Source organism: Castor canadensis, chromosome 16 (assembly GCF_047511655.1).
Source record: "Castor canadensis chromosome 16, mCasCan1.hap1v2, whole genome shotgun sequence".
In the NCBI taxonomy this organism is placed as follows: Eukaryota; Metazoa; Chordata; class Mammalia; order Rodentia; family Castoridae; genus Castor; species Castor canadensis.
In genome coordinates, this window is record NC_133401.1 from 4,716,569 (window position 1) to 4,733,084 (window position 16,516).

At 54.9% G+C, this 16,516-nt stretch overlaps 1 protein-coding gene and 1 non-coding gene across 2 annotated transcripts; one reads left to right on the forward strand and one right to left on the reverse strand.

The window, feature by feature from the left end:
* Positions 1–2,120: 2,120 nt before the first annotated feature.
* Positions 2,121–2,226, forward strand: LOC141418304 (U6 spliceosomal RNA). The gene has a single exon (XR_012442984.1). It is a non-coding gene; the product is annotated as a U6 spliceosomal RNA (small nuclear RNA).
* Positions 2,227–6,390: 4,164 nt separating this feature from the next.
* On the reverse strand, positions 6,391–12,718 carry Plekhf1 (pleckstrin homology and FYVE domain containing 1). Its single transcript, XM_020174161.2, has 2 exons — positions 12,604–12,718; positions 6,391–7,932 (listed from the first exon to the last, which is right to left on the reverse strand). The coding sequence occupies exon 2, from the start codon at positions 7,925–7,927 to the stop codon at positions 7,100–7,102; it is 828 nt and encodes a 275-aa protein (XP_020029750.2). The 5' UTR covers positions 7,928–7,932; positions 12,604–12,718; the 3' UTR covers positions 6,391–7,099.
* Between the last annotated feature and the right edge of the window lie 3,798 nt (positions 12,719–16,516).

The window sequence follows — 16,516 nt, forward strand, 5'->3', positions numbered from 1 at the left end:
GGACAGAGTCCTCTGGGGTCCTCGCCCTCTGTCTCTCCCTGTCACTTGGACCCAAGGCGGTCATGAGGATGGGGAGTCTGGGAAGGGAGAGGAGGAAGCCAAGCTGTGAGTGTGAGTGTGTGTGTGTGTGGCAGCCTGGCCCATGCTCCCCCTGGCCGTAGGAAGCCCTTACATGTCTGGAAGGCCCACAGACTCCCTCCTTCTCAGCCTGGGCCACCAGAAGGGTGACAGATGGCAGAGTTAGGTCCATCTGATAGTCCTCTGGGATGCCCAGGGCAGGAGAGGATGGAGGTAGGCCAGGCAGTCTGGTAAAGCCAAGGGTTTCCAGGTTTGGATCCAGGGACCGAGGTCCTTGTGATCTCTTCCCAGCATCCCCCAGGAGCCCGGGGAGGCTACAGCACCACCTTCAAGGGTGCGGTGTGCTGGGCTGCAGGCCAGAGACACTGCACACGAACAGGAGGCCCCCCAGCCTCCAAGAGCTCAGACTCCAAGGTCGACAGCATGGCACAGGCCAACTGAGGCAGCAGGCAGAGGCACAGGGTGGGAAAGCTGGAGTAGGAGTCACAAGTGCTCTGGGAGCAGAGGTTAGCAAGCCAGGAAGCCTGCAGATGGAGGTGACGTCTGTGTCAGACTCTGCAGGGAGGACCAGTGTTCCTGGACAGAGTAGCCTGGAGATGCCCAGGTTCCCCCTGCCCCAGGCCTGCACATTTTGCCTGTGACCCCATACCTGGGCACAGGTCTCAAGGTGTCTGCTACAGCTCACTTGAGGAGTATGGGGAGCTGGAGGCAGAGAGAGAGGCAAGGGCTGAGGGGGTGGGCTTGGGGGTGGCCCCAACTCTGGTCCTCAGTGTGAGAAGTCCTCCACTCAGAGGTTGCATGGCCCCTGTCCCCAGACCTCAGAAGGTCACTTCCTGTAGGCCCAGGTCAAAGGCAGGCTGAGCGGGTGTGGCTGCCTTGGTTTGCACGCATGGCCAGAGACCTCAGATCTTCGCTGAGAACTGGGTCAGTGTTGAGTCACTCTGCTCTGCCCGGCCCCTCAGGTCCGGTCCCCATGGGTGGGTGGCCAGGCCCAGGAGTGGCTCTGATTTCCTCCCGAAACCTCTTTGTGGCTGTGTTCAAATAACAGGTGGAGGGAGAGGAGAGGCAGAAATTCTGTGGTGCCACTGGACATTAGCCCTAAAGAAACCCATGGGCTCCTTCACCTCCTCTGCAGAAAACTCTGCTTTGTGGGGTGAATGGCACCACAGCGTCTGGAAGAAGGGCTCGACCCCAGCTCTGGGCAGAGCCCTGCTGCTGACCAGCTCCCCAAGACAGGTCAGGAACATGGTTCTGGCATCGAAGGGGAGGTTGAAGGTGATGCTCAGTTACTTTTATTACCACTCCCTGCCTTGGGACTCCAGCCCCATTTCCTAATCATTCAGTCATTCAGCAAACACATAACTCCAAGGACAAGATGGGACAGTTCACACAAAGAGTCAGAGTCCCAGTCATCCATGGACAGTCACTAGTCTGAGTTCTGTCTTGGCTGTTTTGTGGGAGTTGCTCTGGTATCCTGACTTTGTTTCCCTTGGATGCATCCCTGGGGCAGATCTTGTTCAGTTCAGGAACCTCCACCCTCTTTCCAGAGTGGCTGCACTAATGTACGTTCCCATCAACTTTGGGAATGGGTCCTTTATCCCCACCTCTTTTTTATTTTGGGGATTTGAACTCAGGGCCTTCACTTACTAGGCAGGTGCTCTATTACTTAAACCATTCTGCCAGCCCTGAACCTGTTTTTCTTCTTTTCAGAAGTGTAAATTCAAATCATTTGCCCATTTTTAAAAGCTGGATCACTCAGGGGTTTTGTTGTTGTTGTTTTTTCTTTTGTTGAGACAGGGTTTCCCTATGTAACCCAGGATGGCCTCAAACTTGCCTCAGTCTCCCAAGTGCTGGGATTATAGGTGTGCACCACCACCCCCTGCTTTTTGGTGTTTTTTTTTTTTTGAGTTCCTTATGTATTCATCCTCTGTCAGCTGTCTCTTCACTCTGCTGATTTCCTTTGCTGTGCAATAGTTTTTCAGTTTGACACAACCTCATTTGTTTCCTGTGCTTTGGGGCCATATTAAAAGAAAAAAACACAAGTGCTAGTTCTGGCAGCACTTGTACTAAGACTGGAATAATACAGAGAAGATTACATGGCCCCTGTGCAAGGAAAGCATGCAAATTTGTGCAGTGTTCCATAAATAAAGCACACACACACACACACACACAAACCCTTGATAAAGTCTCACTCTTCTGAGGCACAACCAAATACAGCCTCCTCCAGGAAGCCCCCCGTCTGTCCTGGGAGAGTCTTCCTCTGGCCTTGCCTGTCTCTCAGAGCTCAGGAGATGCCTTCGTCTGCCTTAGGATGGCCCCGTGTGACCTGGCTCTGTGATGGACAGACCTCAGGTGGTGAAGTCACCTCCTGCAGCAGCAGCAGCTGAGATTCCTGGGGTCCTGCAAGCCCCCTGCCTCCCTCCCTGCCCCTGGGCAGGGTTACCTGAATGTCACCAGCCCCCACGCAGTGGGTTCTTCTCTAGGAGAACTTGGCCTCTGAACATCCCGGCAGGTGGGGCCGCTTGGTATGGCTGCTTGGGGTACCCCTGAAGAAAGGCCTCCCTGAGGGTCCAAGTCCTGTGAGGACAGGGCTCCCCCACTGAACTCCAAGGGAGACCTGCCTGTCACCTGTTCCCAAAGGCCCTGGGGTCACAGCTGGCACTCGCCTCCTCTGGAGTGTTCCCACCTGGGCTGGCTCCTGCAAGGGCAGTTCAGGCAATGCTAAGGTGAGTCATGGGGCCCAATGCCCTGCAAGTGTCCAGGCCTGGCCCTCCCCGTCTCTCTGCGTCCCCCTAGGAAGGTCAGGGGAGACCTGTAAGGAGGATCAGCTCCGGATGGGACACAAACCCATGCCCAGCTGGGAGGGCACACAGGCAGATGGCCACAGCAGCAGCTGGCTGGCAGGACAGTTGGTTCTTATGTCCTTGCCAGGCCTCGTGAGCAAAACCCCAGGCAGCAGCATGAGGGCCGGGACCCAGCCCAGCAGGCTCCATGCTCCTGCTAGACCTCGGCTCTGTTCTGGGGACCAACACTTGTCAAGAGCAGAAACCCCAAAGTCCATCCTGAGGATCCTGTTCCTGCCTGCCAGGGACCCCAATCTAAGAAGTGCCCCCCCCAGGTAAGCCCCTCTTTGAGAGGTGTGTCACTCCAGGAAGCCCCTCTCTGAGAAGTGTGTCTTCCTCCAGGTGGGCAAATGTCTTCCTCCCTCTCTGACAAGTGTCCCCCACCCAGGTGAGCCCCTGTCTAAGAAGTGTGTCCGTCTGTAAGGAAAGTGATTATTCAGCTAATCTATTAAGCTAATCACCTGTACACAGGGCACTCTAGGGAAAAGTGCACTGTTACTTTGTAACCACTCCAGGATGGCTACTTGTAACTATGTAAGTAATGACTGGATTCCCACGCCCAGTAGATGTAAGAACTTGGCTAGGTGACCCTTTGCTTTATATTGGTATAAAACCCTCTGCACTGAGCTGTTGCTGTGGCTTTTGCTGATGGGTGCTGGTTGACTGACTGACTGATGGCTATAGTGGTTAATAAAGTATATAATCTCCTTCCTGGCTCCTGTGTGAACCTGGGTCTGCGTGAGTCAAAGGACCTATCTGCTTGAGGCAGGGTATTTGACTCACAATTGTTGTAGCTGGCAGGATCTGAGCAGCCTGACACGGAACCCCACTCTATGTGAGAGGCATGTCATTACTCCCTCCCCTCTGCAGGTGTGCACCTCTCTGAGAACAGCTTGGGTAGGCAGGTCACAGCATGGCTGCCCTTGTCCCCAGCCTGGCAGGCCAGGCTGTCCCTAGAAAGAGACAGATCTGCTGGGGTTGGAAACAGGTCACCTAGGCAGCTTCTGCCCTTCCCAGCCTCAACAGACTGGGTCTCCATTTTTCTGTTTCATGAAACCCCGATTCCTGCTAGCACGTGCCTCTCTATGCTCCAGGGTGGGAGCCTCCGATCGTCACTCACCCTCATGCACAATTGTCACTCAACCTCATGCATGGACCCAGAGCAGGCATGCAACCCATGGGAGGCTGATATGAGGTGGGCACTTTTAACTTCTCATCCTTTGGGAGAAGGTGAGGACAGTGACAGCCTCCCATGTACAGGCACAGGTGGCATGGCTACTACAGTGTGGCCTGGATGGAATCTAGGCCCCCAGGGACATCCTGGAGCTGATGGCCACCACACCTGCCCAACTTGGCTCTCCCTCCCTCCCACCTGCACACAGCAGTCAGGGTGAGTGCTTAAAAGCAAAGACAGACCTGCTGCCCCCAGCAGCCCCCAGTGGCTCCAATGTCCCCACATCGGCCATCCAGCCCCACTGCTGCAGGACACACAGGCTCGTTTCTTCCTCAGGGCCTTGGCACCAGCCAGGGGCCATCTCCCTAGCTGGCATGGTCAGCTTTCCCTCCCCATCCAGTGTGCACTCATTTTGGCCTAGTGCTGCCTGCTGCACCCCAGTGCCAGCCTCAGCCTGCCTGTCACAGCCCATCATAGCCACCCGGCACAGCCCACAGCCAGGTCCCTGCTCAGCTCACTCTGTCCCCAGTACCTGAAAGACACACAGCAAGCCCTGAGCGAGTGGGCATTAATGAGGGCTTTCCAGAGGTCTTTGGTCACCCTAAGCACTTGGTCCTTGCAGGTGACAACCTCCGCTCAGGAACGCGCACCCCTGTCCCAGCCCTGTGTGCTGGGCTGAGGGGCGAGCCAGCGTCCTTCTCCTCTAACTCTACCCTCACAGTGCCAAAAAACCCTTGGCCACTCCGTTTTCCTGCCCAGGAACCTGCTGTCCTAACCCCCATCAGGCGACTGAAGGGTCTAGTCCCCTTCCCCGCTCACGTGAACTCTACCCTGAAAATCCTGAGCACTTCCAGGCAAGAGGGGCTCCAGGGTAGTGGAACTGTGACCCAGAAGCCAGCACAGAAGCCTGTCTCCCCTGCCCTGACATCAGCCTTGGGGGAAGGGACAGGGACGCCTGCCCTGGACTTCTGAGAGGACATCAGATCTGTCTTTAGGAAGCTGCTCCTCACCTCATGACCCATCTGGCCCTGTGCCCTCTGCCCAGGCAGCAGAACAGCCTGAACCAGTCTGGGTGGTTGAGGACGCCAAGGAGAGAAGTGACCGGTAAACAAAACAAGTCCTTCTTGGAAGCACCACCCAGCTGGTCACTCTGCCCACTGGGGAGTCGCAGGCAGAGGCCGGGCACTTCATTCTTTACCCTCAGCTCACTCTTGGAGCTGACTAACAGTAGGCTTTGTCACCCCAAGCATGTCCTGTAGGTGCTGCTGGCTGGGCTGCTGTGGCAGAATGTGCCCAGCTCAAACTGTCTGCATATGGACAGCTGAGCCCTAACCGTGCCTTCCTCTGGGCAGTGGAGTCCAGTGCTGCGCTAGACTGGGCCAGCTGGGCTGGGGGGGGGGCAGCTTTCTGGCTCCCATGTCACTTCTAGCTGAAGGTGAGCCCACCCCATGCTGCAGGGGGTCTGGCTATGGCCTGCAAGGCACTGGGCAAAGCTGGCCCAAGAGCCCTTGCAGGTGGCCATCTCAGGGGCCCTGCAGCTCTGTGTCAGCACACAGGACAGGTGTCAGGAGGCTGGGTTTCCAATTCCAGTCCCAACACACATGTACTCTGAGCAAGGCTAGTGGCTACACCTGGGACTCAGTTTCCCTACCCAAAGTCACCATCCCCAGCTGCTGGACAAGAGACTGCACAGGAGATCACTTTCATCCTGCAGCCCCAGGAAGATCCAGACAAGTGGCTCCTGAGCTGGGTGCCGGTGCCTTCCACCTGTAATCCTAGCTACTCAGGAGGCAGAGATCAGGAGGATCAAGTTTCAAAGCCAGCCTGGACAAATAGTTCGAGAGACCCTATCTCGAAAATACCTAACACATGTTGGGTGCTGGTGGCTCACATCTGTAATCCCAGCTACTCAGGAGGCGGAGATCAGGAGGATCAGGGTTCAAAGCCAGCCAGAGGCAAATAGTTTGTGAGATCCTATCTCAAAAATCCTATCTCAAAAAGGCCTGGTGAGTGGCTCAAGGCTCAAGGTGTAGGCCCTGAGTTCAAACCCCAGTACCACTAAAAAAACCCCAAAACCTCCTGATTTCCTATTCCATCCACTTAGGCAGTGCACACCGTGAGTCCACAGTCCCCTCACCCAGAGGGACTGTCCAGCCATGGTACAGTGTGGACCTCTGCTTCGTTGGGCTGCCTGCCTTTCCGGGAATGCTCAGAATGGAGGACAAGCGTTGACTTTTGTCCCCTGGCCCTGGATTGAAGTGTGTCTGAGGCAAGGATGTTCCTAGACTTTGCAACTCTGAGTCAACTAACTTTATTAGGACATCAGCCTGGGTAGGGTTTGTCTTTCAAACCTAAGAATCTTAACAGAAAACATTGCATTCCCTGCTGGCAGGGAGGGCTGATGGCAGATACCTGGAGAAGGGTGCGATAGAAAGTCCTCGAAATGCTGTGCTGAGCCGTGGGAGTGCAGGCTGCCGTCCTCTGGGCCTGGTGGGCACCCACAGCACGTCAGCCTCTAGCCTGGCTTGGGTGAGCTCCATGGCATGGCCCAGAGGCCACCAGAGGGTGGCAGGCATGGTGGGTGCATTGACCTTGAGTCTTCCCTGGACCCATCTGTGCTTTTCCATGGGGTGCACTTGCCTGGGGGGTAAGAATGAAAACTGCAGGCCTCGGGGCAGAGTGGATGCTCAGTCTTGTCCTGTCTTCTCTGTGTCGCTGAGCCATGTCTGCTCCCTCCATGCCCACGGTACCTGCACTGTCCACTTTAAGGGGCTCTTTGGAGCTGGAGCTTCAGCCTGTGGCACAGAGAACTGGCATTTGCTCCCAAGAGCAAACCACAGGGTGATGATGTCCCCAAAAGGCCCTGGAATGCAGAGGGAGAGTCACTCCTCTGTGCCCATCACAGGGCAAGTGTCCAGAGGTTCTCAACAGCTCAGGACCCCATCCTCATGGGCTCTGGGTAGCAGCCTGGCTGGCTCAGACACAGACGCTCCACAGATCAGCGTCAGCTATGGAAGGATGACCAGGAGACCCCCGAGGTGTAGAACTCCACGCGACTGGGCCAGCTGACGTCCCTGTCCTCATCGGAGTCGTCATCGTCACAGCTGGATGTTCCACCACCTGGCCCACCCAGGTGGGCCAGCTGCCCCGGGGAGTCCCCTCCCTGCTGCTCCCCCTCCTCCTTGCACTGCTGGGCGGCCAGCTCGCGGTAGCAGAGGCTGCAGACGCGCAGGGGCTTCGGTGACAGGCGAGGCAGCAGGAAGCGCTCCCGGGAGCACTCAGCGCAGACCACAAAGCCACACTTGCGACAGTGGTGGCGCCTGGTGAGCGCAGAGAAGCGTGTCTGTGTGCAACGCATGCAGATGTCTGTCGCCTTGTCAGGGATCCAGGGCGCGGCGTGCTCTGTGGTTGGCTGGTGACCCGTGGCCAGCAGCTGTCGCCGCACACACTCCTCGATGTGGCTGATCCACTCCTGGCGTTCCGTGGTGGAGGCAGCTGACACCACAAAGGACTTCTTGGCTGTCTTGATCATCCAGCGGTTCTTGGCCTGCAGAGTCTCGGGCAGTGGCTCCAGTGTCACCTCCTCTAGTGGGATGATATGCTGGCTGCAGTACCTTCGCTTGTTGAGCACAATGCTGCCATACACCAGGATGTCATTGAAGAGGAAGAAGATGCGTGGCTTGGCCTTTTTGCGACACTCCTTGGTCAGCACTCCCTCACCCAGCAGCACCCGGCCTGGCAGGGCCAGCGGCTGCCCCGAAGTCCCAAAGCAGCTTTCTACTGCTGCAATGCGTTGGCTGTTGATCTCTGTGTTTGCCAAGTGGTCCACCATCTTCCCTGGAGGAGAAGGCAGACCGGGGAGGGCATTAGCTCAGCCAGTCACAGCCGGGGACAGAGCCACACTGCCCATTCCACCTCACCAACCCGCCAGGCCAGACGACCCATTACCTGTGGTCAGCAAGCCAGCCCAGCCTCCCAACCACAGACATGACACACAGAAAATGAGAAGTCACTGGGTGGCGAAGGGAACTCGGTAGGAGCAGAAGGCCAGGCAGGTATGGGAAGGTGGCTGTAGGCAGGTGCTGCTGAGTGGCACTTGTGGGCAGTGAGGCTCAGTATCCCTGGAAGATGGTGCAGCATATCTCAACGGTGCCCACCTCAGGGGACGGGGCAAGGAAGCTGGGACAATGGGCCTCCCACGCCCAGCAGCTAGTCCCAGGGCATTCTGGGCCTGCCCTCTGGCTGGAAAGGCACAGGGGCACCAAGCAAGATGGGGTGTCTGGGACTCAGTTGATCATAGATCCTGTCCCCCACCACCATTTACCCAGGGTGACCAACTGCACCAGGCGGGTGATAGTCTCCCTCATCATCTCAGGGACCACATGCTGAGTGCTTCCTCCAAGTCAACCATATTTTCATTTTATTTTGTCCTCAGAGATCTGCTCCTCTCAGCTCTTCTCCTCACACAGAGGTTCACAGTCCACAAGTTTAAGCCTCACCCTCGATCTCCTCTCTGCTGTACGTCCAGCATTCAATCTACAAGCACGGCTCACTATCGTCACTCACCTCTCAGCAGTCACTTGACCAATACATCCACAGCAAGGGGCTGCCACGCCTCACCTGGAACAGACTGTCCTGTGCTGGCTCCTTCCTGTGACCTGCTCTTAGCTCCACCCACTCAGGAAGCTTCTCCCACCCAAGCCAGGTGGTCTGAAGTCAATCTGGCCCACAGGCTGTTTTTATAAAAAAGCTTTTTGGTTTTTTTTCTTTTCTTTCAGTGCTGGGGTTTGAACTCAGAGTCTACACCTTGAGCCACTCCAGTAGCCCTTTTTTTGGGATGGGTTTTTTTCAAGATGGGGGTCTCCCCAACTTTTTGCCTGGGCTGGCTTTGAACTTCCATCCTCCTGATCTCTGCCTCCCGAGTAGCTGGGATTGCAGGCCTGAGCCACTGGTGCCTGGCATAAATAAAGTTTTATTGGAACACAGCCATGTTCATTCATTCGTCATCTTCTGTGGCTAATCCTATGCTCTAAGTAATGATGGACCCAAAACCTAAAAGAGTTAGCATCTGGTACTTTTCCTTTTCTCTTTTTTCTCTCTTTCTGGCAGTACTGGGGTTTGAACTCAGGGCCTCATGCTTACTAGGCAGGCACTCTACTACTTAAGCCACTCCACCAGCCCTGTTTTGTGTGGGGTATTTTTGAGATATGGTCTCGCAAATTATTTGTCTGGGGTTAGCTTTGAATTGGGATCCTCCTGCCTTCTGAGTAGCTGGGATTACAGAAGTGAGCTACGGTGTCAGGCTGGTCTTGAACTCTTGATTGTCCTGCCTCTACCTCTCAAGTAGCTGGGATTATAGCTGTATAACAACACACCTGGCTCATCTTGACCTTTATAGAGAAAATCTACAGACTCTTTGGCATGACATCATCCTATTTTTTTTCTTTAGGGGACTTATCAGGACCTGGTTTTTCTTATCTAGTCATTGTTTGCTTGTGCTATTTCTATCTCCCCCGCTCAATTCTTAGCTCCATGAGAACAGAAGCCTTTTCTTGTCCACTGCTGTGTCACCAATTCCTGAAGCTGTGCCATGCGCACAGTGGGTGCTTTGTAAGTGGCCAGTGACTGAGCAAACTTTCCAAGACTCCCGATCAAGGACCCTCCATGTCTGGTCAGTCCTCACCTCTGCAGAGGAAGCAGGTGAGCGCCTCTGTGTTTAGCACACGTAGCTGGTCCCTGGTCTAGCTCATCACACACAGGTCTTTCTGGGCAACCAAGCTGCAGGTGTGTGAGCCAAGCTACCAGTGGGAGGGCAGCACTGGGGCTGGATGCATTGCACAGAGAGGATACCAGACCTCTCAGACCCCTCAGACTGCAGGGCACCTGAGACATACACCCACACCTAATGTAAGAACTGCTATTTTTAGTTTGCTGACTTTGCGGCATATTAAAAACCTAGGGGACTGTCAGTGACAGGCGGGGCCATCATGCTACTTGATCACCAGGTCCCTGGTTGATGGACAACCTGGTAAAACCAGAATTGTGTCCCTTAATGTCCCTAAGTGCTGTGTGCCCACAGGCTATGGGATTTGGTTCCGGTCAGGTAAGCAGATCAATGCAGAGTGAAGACCACACAGCTGAGCCGGGCAAAAAACAACCCTCGAAATGGTATGTTCACTGAGACACCACGTACACACGAGGGGCAGCTTGACACTGACAGACCCCTCCAAGCCTTGATGGCTGCTGTCCAGCTGCTGGAGGCAAGCGTGGATCAGAAAGGGTAGACTAAGGGGTCTGGGCTCTGAGCTGACCCCACATACCAATCAGGGCAACCAGATGGTGCTCATGCCCCATCCTCTGTGCACCTACACAGCACTGAGATTGGGCCAGGGCCCTGGGCAGACACCATCCTTCCGGGGGCTCCCCCACATTCACCCACCCTCCGGATGCGGTTGTAACTTCCCGCCCTGGTTTGCCATGGGCTGAGGTTTTTCATGGTAAACACAGCAGCCTGAGAATCCTTTGTTTCTGAGGACCAGGAAGAGAGCTGAACCCTGGCCTTACTCGCTCAGCCTGCTTGGGTCTTGGAAAATGCCTGTGCTGACCCCAGCAAGGCACCAGGCCACTAATGGAGGGGAGGACACTGCCATAATCAGAAGACCAGAATGAAGAGAACTGAATATTCCCTGAAGGTTCAGAAGGGTTCCTGGCTGAGCAGTTCCCCCCACCTACACTAAGACTGAAGGGGCTCACAGAGAGCACCATGGCTTTTGAGCCCCATCCTGAGGGTCACAGGGTGGCGTGGATGCTGTGTGTGACAAACCACAGACATGATCTACAACCAGAGCTGGAAATCCACACCAAGCCTCCCCCTCCCCACCCCCCCACCAGCATTTCTAAACACAACACCATTTGCCCAGACTACATGGCTTGGTGTACACCACCTGTAAAGTGCATAATACACCTATTCCAAGGACACACCTGAGAACCGCGTGGAATTCTGACATCACAAAACCCATCACTGGCTACTGCCCACTTGAAATACAAACTTTAGGACTAGTGACAGATGTCTGGGATCCTGGAACCCAGGAAGGAGCTAGGAGGCAAGGATAAGGGGCAAGGGTGAAGGTTGGAGGGGTGGGTTGGCAGGGGCTGCTTTGCAGCCCAAGGGAGGTGAGGTTTTGAGTTTTATTCCAAGGGCATGAGGGACTTTCCAGGATCCAAGGTCCCCGCCTCCTAGAATCCCAGAAGGGCTTCTCCGCCCCCCTGCTTTCTGGAAGGCACTCTTCCAAGAAAAAAAAAAAAAAAAAGACCAGTAAAGAAGAAAAGGATCAATGGGTTCCAATGTAGGCATCTGCTTAGTGCCTACAGCTCACCAGTCCAATGTTAATCACATTTGCAGGTATTATCTCAACTAATCTTCTTAAAAGACCCTCTGGGGAAAGTGCCACCAACTACCATCAGTCACTGTCCCAGATCCTGGGCCAGTAGCCCAGCTCCAAAATAGCCCTGATCTTTCAACCAGAACCAGAATCAGAATTCCTTACGTGCAGAGGGTGAACCCTTCTTTAAATTCCTGACCTCCTCCCCACCACCACCACACACACTCACTCAGGGTGGCTGGCAGGTCCACTAGCTTGGTGGAGCTGTCCTGTCCTCCAGGCCACACTGGCTAGACCCCCTTCCTTCCTAGCCAGCTGGGTTAGACAGGTCCCTTTGCTCAGCCCAGCAGCTTGGCCTGTCTTGGCAGCCCTGGGGGCTGACGTGGGCAGGGCAGAATGCAGGCAGGCGAGGTGGGTCCCATTCAGCTTACACAGACCCAGAGGGAATGGTGGACCCTGCACCACTTCTCCAGCACCGATCGCCCTCCTCCTTGGCTTCTGACCCCTCTGGTGCTGATAGCAACTCAGTTGAAATTCCAAGACTGCCCCCAGCTGTGAAGATCAAGTTTCAGGGTGACTTGGAACTTCAGTTTTCCTGCCTGCAGAGGGCTGGCGACATGTCTCGCCTGTACTTTTAGGTCTTCTGCAGACAGGGAGGAAGAGTCCAGGCCTCCTCTGTCTGTGGGCTGACCTCAGTAACTTCCCGTGTGACCTGAAAGTGGGGGGGTCCCTCCTATCCCTGCTTCTTACGACAGTTTCCCCCAACCCCAGCTCCCAAGCTCCAATCTTTGGGGACCTTGCAGTTCCTAAACGAGAAGCCACCTGGAAAGAGCTCCCAGTCTCCAGACCCTTCAGACACGGAGGAGACCCCCATCCAGGCCCGAAGACAGGGGGTGCGCTTGGATCCCTGCAGCTCAGGGGCCTCAGAATCCGCCTCACTCACCATCACGCAAATTCTAGACCCCGCCTCGGCCCGAGTTCCCCAGCGTGGAGCCGTGGGGAGCCCTGTCCCGCAAGCAAGTGACCAGCTAAGAGTCAGGGACCTTCCCACGATGGCCGAGCCGTGATCGGGCACCGCGGAGGGAAGCCCGCATGCCCCGCATCGGGCCAAGAAGGAGAGGCTTACCTGTCGGCCGGCGCTCTGCTGCCCAGCCCCGCAGCCCCGGCCCCGCAGCCCCGGCCCCGCGGCCCCGGTCCGCCGCTGGCCAGAGTCCGCTCTTCGCAGCGGTGTTCTTGAGCTTTGCACAGCCCTGCCCCGCCAGGCCACGCCCATCCTCGACTGGCCCCGCCCACCCCAGCTCGGCCCCGCCCAACCACGCCCACGCCCTGCATTCCATCTTTTCTTCTGACACACTCCCTCGCGGGGATCGGCCAATCAGAACCCAGGAGTACGGGGTGGGCGGAGCCAGCTCGAGTTCCAGAGAAGTAAGCGCAGGCGGAGCGGAGCTGCCCCCGGTGACTCGCGCTGCGGTCATCGCTGCGGGACAGGACAGGGCGGGGCTGGCTTGGGCTCAGGCTGGGGTTCACTTTGAACCCCGTCACCCCAGTTCCTGCAGCCCTCGCTCTGGCTGCTTGCACCTGCTGGAGAACAGTGGGTAGGGGGGCTGCTGATGGCTGGGCACGCGTGGGAGAAGGGGGACCGTAGAACTGACTGTCCTGGGTCAGGCCTCTCTGTGCTAGCTGTCGTATCTAGTCACCCGTCCTTGGCAACCCCTAGAGATTGGTGATCACCATATATTTAAAAAAACACCAGCAGTATCTTATATCTTAAACTTTTTACAGTGGAAATTTTCAAACGTACACTGAAGGAAAGAGAAGAGGTTAGTGGACCCCCTATACCAATCACGTAGCTCCAAATCTAGGTCACCCCTTACTGGCCCCTCCCTGGCCTCTGGTGACACTTGGAATAAATTCCAAGGTCTCAGCCTCCCGCTGGCCTCCTCCTAACACAACCTCTTCCACTGGCCTCTTCCTGTTCCTCAAACCCCAGGCTGTCACCACTCCTGCCTTTTGCACTTCCTCTGCCTACATCAGGTGTCACTTTACACCTCAAAGAGGCCACCCTGCCTCCAGAGCAGCCCCACCCCCCTCACCGGCTCACTCAACTACGGCTTCTAAGTTTGCTTTGTAAAAGTATCTCTGTCCCAACCTGAGGTCATCTTCTAGGTCACTTGTCTAGGTCACTTCTCTCTCCCACTTGGGCTGTGGACTCCATGGGCCAGTCCTGTTCCTCTTGTTTATTCCTTCATCTCCATTACTGAGGGTCAGCACTGGGTAGAGGGCAGTGAATGTTCTATAGCTGCATTTGTGTCACCACAAGGGACATAAGCTGTCACCTTGCAGAGGAAGGTGGATCCACTTATGCTGTGGGACTTCCCAGAGCTTCACACTGAAGTGGAAAGGAAACAGATGAGGGGACCCAGTCCAAATGAGCCTGAACCACAGTGAGATGAGTCTAGGAGTGTCTAGTGTCTGCTGGACTGGACCAAGGCAGGAAGTGACAGCAGGAGGAAGAGCTGGTCTGACTCTGGGTCCAGGCTGGCAGACCCTTGCCTCAGCTGGGGCTCCAGCCTCAAGGGGTGCTGGCAGGTGTGAGCAGTGTGCCTGGCCCGAGGCTGTGGGGGAGTTATGAGGTGGAGCGATGTGGTGAGGTAGCTCTCCCAGGGAGAAGGGAGGAGGATAGGGGGAGGAGGAAGGAGGCCAGGAGAAAAAGGGGGAAAGGAGGCAAGAACCCAATGAGAGAACCACCAGCTATGCCTTCAGCGAGCACCCCCTCTCCCCACCCTCTTCCTGCCATAACCTCACCAGCATCTTCTGAGCATCCAACAGAAGCCACAGCCTGGTAGATAGATTCTGAGCTCAATTTGACCTCTGACATTTCTTTTTGCTTCAAAGTGTTTAAACATTGATTGCTGTGGACATTTCATACTGGGAGAGTTCTTGTGAGAAATTAGGATTTTCAGCTTAAGTCAGAAGACTTGGAAATATCTCATCTCCTTGTGGCATCTTGTTACAACAGTCCCCAATACCCCCTGTGTTTCCCTTTGGCTCCTTTAGCCCCTCTTGCCCCTAGGTTGAAAAATCTGGTGGTATAACCATGTTCTTCTACTGGAGGGAAGGGGAGAGAGAGAGAGAGAGAGAGAGAGAGAGAGAGAGAGAGAGAGAGAGAGAGAGAGAGAGAGAGAAGTTTGAGTCTGAAATTCCAAAGCCCAATCCCATGAGCTGGGTTATAACCAGGAACGTCCCACTTGGGACACTGGGACACTGGGAAGTGACAGACCTAGTGTGCACACTGCTTCTATGGAGGGGGACTTCAAGCTGAGCCTTTAGGACCAGCTTCCATGACTGCCCGGGTGCCCAGGACCTGCACCATCCTAGCAAGATGTGTGTGTGTGTGTGGAGGGGGAGGCAGAGGGCATCTCGGTGAGAAGTGGAGGTGCCCGGGGTGGAGGTAGCCATGGGCTGCTTGGGGAGCCTGCCCCCCATGAAGGCAGGGCAGTCTTGGTGTGCCTCACACAGAGCAGGTTGCCGGAACAGGGAGGCCTGTCCATGCTCCCAAAAAACCAGAGGTAGGATGCACAAGGTCCTGGAGTTGGGAGACTCCTCCTAGCCTAGCTTAGGATCCACTGGGACCTCTGTTTTCTCTTCTGTCTCCCTTCCAGCTGGGACATTCTGTGGGTGTGAGCAGAGATCTGGGAAGTCCCTTGCTTGTGGGCAGCATAACCTGGTCCTCCAGCTGCCCCCCTCCTGCAGGGCTTTGGTGGGTGGGCGGAGACCTGGGTGGAGGGCCCTGCTTTTCCCAGTAAGAGGAAAAACTCGTGACTCAGGGAAAGGCAGAAGTTGAGTCAGCCAAACCACAGGATGCGGAAAAAATGAGCTTTCCTGGAGGTTTTTCTGTTCTCTGGGGAAGAAGTCCATTCCAACGAAGAGCTGGCATCCAGACTGCAGAACTAGGGTTTCAGGGAGGCAAAGGCTCAGAAGTGCCAGGAATTTTTATCGTGCCAAGCACTGTGTGTGCATTGTGTCTCTCCCCACATGATTCTTGTATTCCTAGCTTTCATTTTAAGTAAAACAGACACTGAAGTATTTAGGGCTGAGGTGTCAAAAACACACACAAATGCTTCAGCAAGAAAGGGAGAAACCAAATAGGACAAAATGTCAGCAATCAGCAAATCTAAGTCCAAGCTGGCAAGCTTTCCCTGCAGTGAGGATCTGGGGCTGAGAGCCAGGTCTCTGTGACTGCTCAGACCTTTCTGCCCTTGTAGTGCAAAAAACAGCCGTAAACAACGAGTAAACAAGCCGGCAAACTTCTGACAGGTGCAGAGACTTGGATTTCCTCTAATCTTTGTGTTTTGTGAAACATTCTTCCTTCTTTTTAATTTTGCTTCTGATCACTTAAAAATGTGAAAACCACTCTTCACTCGTGTGTCAGACAAAAACAGTCCTTGGGCTATTGGTGCCAATCCTTGAGCTTTGGCTGCTCATTGAAACTTTTCAAAACTAAAAGTTGGGAGAACATAATAATAATAATAAGAAGAAGAATAAAAAGAATAACAATATGGAAGCCAGACACGGTGATGATACAAGGCTGCAATCCCAGAAACTGGGAGTCTGAGGCAGGGGAACGGTGAATTTGAAGCCAGCATGGAGTACACAGTGAGATCCTATGTGAAGAAAAAAAAACAAGGGCTGGGAGTGTAGCTCAAGAGAGAGAGAGAGAGAGAGGAGGAGAAAAAGAGAAGAGAAGGGAAAACGTGGGACTTGTTGAAAAGATCTCTCTGGCAATGGTTAAGAAGCTGAGTTTCACAGGAGGACATCCCAAGAAAGCTGTGCAGAACAGGTTGGAGCACGGTGATTGCCAAGACCAGCCTTGGGTGTGTAGATGGTGAGGTCCAGTGTTGATTTGAAACTGAGCCACTTCTGCACCTGCCCAACCCCGCCAGGGACATGACGGGGGATTCCCCTCCCCTGCCCCACCCCACCTGTGCACAGCGTCAATATTTGATCCTTTCTGTGTCGCTCTGTGTCTGTCATTGCAA

Bases quoted from the DNA above. Each gene is read 5' to 3' on its own strand.
- Plekhf1 (XM_020174161.2), bottom strand. From the start codon at position 7,927: ATGGTGGACCACTTGGCAAACACAGAGATCAACAGCCAACGCATTGCA.